Raw genomic sequence first — 280 nt, forward strand, 5'->3', positions numbered from 1 at the left:
CGTATTTCTCGTACTGCACGTGCCTGTGTCTGCGGCCCATCGCTCTCGCCTCTTCTCCCTCCTCTCTCGCTGCCTGACCTGCTTCTACTCTCCTCCGCCGGGAGTCTGGAATAACTCGCGCGCTTGCCCGGGAGGCGAACGCAATCCCCGGTCCTTCCTTAAAGCGAAATTACGTGAAAAAAGGGAAAAAAAATCTCCTTCGGCCACGAGTTGTTTTCGTCGCGACTCGTGTGTTTGGGTGGACTCGTCCCGATCCGTTCGCGCGTTGTGGGAACCTCAA

The 280-nt window shown here is 57.1% G+C and overlaps 1 protein-coding gene across 1 annotated transcript in view; it reads right to left on the bottom strand.

Annotated features, from left to right (window-relative positions):
* The window catches only part of LOC119585581 (ribosome production factor 1-like), a gene marked incomplete at its 3' end in the record, with an annotated part of 12,063 nt that extends 11,808 nt beyond the window's left edge, over nt 1-255 (bottom strand). Inside the window, 1 exon segment of the mRNA XM_037934249.1 lies at nt 1-255. Coding sequence (XP_037790177.1) covers nt 1-40 — 40 coding nt within the window.
* Nucleotides 256-280: the final 25 nt, after the last annotated feature.

This window comes from Penaeus monodon, chromosome 20, assembly GCF_015228065.2.
Source record: "Penaeus monodon isolate SGIC_2016 chromosome 20, NSTDA_Pmon_1, whole genome shotgun sequence".
NCBI classification, from domain to species: Eukaryota; Metazoa; Arthropoda; class Malacostraca; order Decapoda; family Penaeidae; genus Penaeus; species Penaeus monodon.